Here is a 2,957-nt window from a genome sequence, read left to right as displayed (position 1 = left end):
TAGCCGGTTGTTAGCTGGTTGTTAGCTGGATGTTACCTGGATGTTACCTGGATGTTAGCCGGTTGTTAGCTGGTTGTTAGCTGGATGTTACCTGGATGTTACCTGGATGTTAGCCGGTTGTTAGCTGGTTGTTAGCTGGATGTTACCTGGATGTTAGCTGGATGTTACCTGGTTATTAGCTGGATGTTACCTGGATGTTAGCCAGATGTTAGCTGAATGTTAGCTGTTACATGTTAGCCCAGCTCTGTGTACCTGTGTGTGGCTCACAGTCACTGTCTGTGGGGAATATGAAGCAGATCATGTACAACATAATATCAACAGGTAGAATCACTCAGCTGTAAATGAGAAGCTGTACCACAGGTACCTGGACACACATTAACCCTTTGTTTTACCAGTTTGACCATAACAAGTGATGATTGAATGGAAAAATTGATGGCAAGGCCCTTTAAATGATGTGTTCTGTTTGGTCCAGTACTTTGACATTGTCAGGTGCCAACTTGAACTTGTGTGTGTTTGTGTTGTGTAGAAGAAGCTGGCAGCAGAACCAGACTACACTGACGTGTCATTGACAGCGGCGGAACGTGTTCGGGCGCTGGGGAAGATGGGATGCAATGTGGAGATCAACGAGGACATTGCGCCACGACGCTACTTCCGCTCCGGGGTGGAGATGGAGCGCATGGCGGCGGTTTACCTGGAGGAGGGCAGTCTGGAGAATGCTTACGTCCTCTACACCAAGTTCATCACGTAAGAAACACAACATACTGACCTCACAACGCACCTTTCTGTAAGTTCAGATCATCTCAGGCTCTTAAAGGTGAAATGTGTTCAGTCTGTTTGTAGAGAAGCTGCCCAGTCATAGAGACTACCAGCAGTGCAGCGTCCCAGAGAAACAGCTCATCATGAAGGTAATGACCCTCATTATCAACACTGGTAGTCCCCAGTCTTCTGGAGATGGTCCTGATGCTTCTCCCGATCCATCACAACTTACTGATGCTACAGGCAGCATCACTACATGTAGCAGTAGGAGTAATATTTACTGTCTGTCTCTGTGTTCCTGTAGAAACTGCAGGAGGTGGCGTTTCCTCGTAAAGACGAGTTGAAGAAACGTCTTCAGGAGAAATACAGCAGGGAACATACCGAGTACCTCAGAGCCCAGGTGTGTTTGTGTCGTCCAATCAGATTGGAGATATATGCTGATCTAAAGTTACACACACATTACTTGGACTCAGATTGACACTCTTCAGCCAATAAAAAGCTGTGTTTCCTCAGAGCCAGGCTGTGGTGGGGGATGGGTGTGGCCAGCAGCTGCAGCGCCTCTCCCTATTGGATGAGGACAGGAGGCGGGTCCTTCTACTGGAGGGGGAGAGGCAGCGGGTCGCCAGCCTGCGACGGATGCAGATCGAATCAGAACAGTTTCGTTACTTTGAGGACCAGCTGAGGCGTCAGGAACTAGCCAATAGGAGAGGAGAGGAGGCGGAGCAAAAGGTATCATTAGACATCACTGTAGTACTATTACTACTGCTACTACAAGTAATGCGTTTCTCCTGCAGGTGGAGATCAAAATGCCTGAGGTGACGGACGGCTCCTGTCTGTCTGAGCAGCCAATCAGAGAAAGCTTACGATCCCAGGGGGCGGACCCTAACAGAAACAGACCGCCAGCTCCAATCAGCCAACCGGCTGCCACGCTGGCTGGAGTACACAGTGAGTACACACATGTACACACCAGTGGCGGCTGCTGGTCTTATAAGGAGGGGAAGTTCTTTTTTCGGCCTACATCATAAAATGTGTCCGTTTATTTAAATGTAAATTCGCAGAGTGACAGAAGAGAGTCGCCAAACACAACGCTAGTCGTTTTTAACAAAGACAAAGTCGCTGAAGATCAGTAACGTCTCCAGCTCCGAACAACGGAATGAAAAACTTGAAAACTGCTCCGGTGGATGCTTATACTTCAAGATCGCTGATTCGCTCATTTCGCTGTCAATCAAAAAGGGACTCAGCCTCAGACAGATCATCCAATCATCATGCAGAAGCCGAGCGTCCGGGCCAGCCCACTGTCCCACAGACCCCCAGAGACGCTGAGCGTCCGATGAGCGGGACAAAGCCCAGCATTTATCCAATGACCGTCTAGTTTGGCTGCAGTGGAACAACCCACTCTCTGCTTCCCCAGTGACGTCAGGAGACGCTCGGTGTCTACACTGTGTAAAGCTCTGTGGCGCTGCGGGGAGGAAGGAGGAGGAGTCAGGTCGGTTACCTGTGATAAGGAGCTGATTCTGAACAAAAGATGAACGTGTTCTAGCGCATATTTAGTCAATGAAATGTTCACACAACAGAACATATTTGACCAATTAGTTTGTTGACATTTTAGGGGAAGCTGAGCTTCCCTTGCAGTCTTAGAGCGATCACCACATGTACACACTCTCTGAACATACAGTGTATGTGTATCTTGCTTGTCTTTATGTTCCTGTGTGTGTTTGTTTCGTGTGTGTGTGCAGCTCAGAGGGTGGAGGGTCTGAGGCGGGTGGTGATTCCCAGAGATCTGACGTATCGTTTCCTCCTGCTAGCCGACTCCAACACTGCCAGAGGAATAGAGACCTGTGGAGTGCTGTGTGGACGACTGGTGAGGCTGTTTACTGACTGTTTACTGACTGTTCACCGACCATTTAGCTGTGTGAAGACTGAGTCCAGTACAGACCAGAACAGACCTGAAGCAGCTCTATCACAGTTATTCATTATCTCTCTCTCTCTCCTGTCTGTGTGAATGTCTCTCGGCCTCAGACACACAATGAGTTTGTGCTGACTCATGTCGTGATCCCGAAACAGTCGGCCGGTCCAGATTTCTGTGACATGGAGAACGTGGAGGAACTGTTCAGCTTCCAGGACCAACAGAACCTGCTGACGCTGGGCTGGATCCATGTACGATTACACGCTAAACACACGCTAAACAAACTTGAACCACA

The 2,957-nt window shown here is 49.0% G+C and overlaps 1 protein-coding gene across 1 annotated transcript in view; it reads left to right on the top strand.

Moving 5' to 3' along the window:
- The window catches only part of stambpl1 (STAM binding protein-like 1), a 9,660-nt gene that overhangs the window by 3,733 nt on the left and 2,970 nt on the right, over positions 1 to 2,957 (top strand). The window contains exons 3-9 of the mRNA XM_023406365.2: positions 527 to 744; positions 830 to 905; positions 1,061 to 1,156; positions 1,270 to 1,485; positions 1,551 to 1,701; positions 2,493 to 2,617; positions 2,776 to 2,913. Of these exons, the coding sequence (XP_023262133.1) occupies positions 527 to 744; positions 830 to 905; positions 1,061 to 1,156; positions 1,270 to 1,485; positions 1,551 to 1,701; positions 2,493 to 2,617; positions 2,776 to 2,913 (1,020 nt within the window). The remainder of the gene's footprint in view (positions 1 to 526; positions 745 to 829; positions 906 to 1,060; positions 1,157 to 1,269; positions 1,486 to 1,550; positions 1,702 to 2,492; positions 2,618 to 2,775; positions 2,914 to 2,957) is intronic.

Source organism: Seriola lalandi, unplaced genomic scaffold (assembly GCF_002814215.2).
Source record: "Seriola lalandi dorsalis isolate HSWRI2012SDOR001 ecotype SW California unplaced genomic scaffold, Sedor1 jcf7180002054305, whole genome shotgun sequence".
NCBI lineage: Eukaryota > Metazoa > Chordata > Actinopteri > Carangiformes > Carangidae > Seriola > Seriola lalandi.
This window is presented reverse-complemented; position numbering and strand designations above follow the sequence as displayed.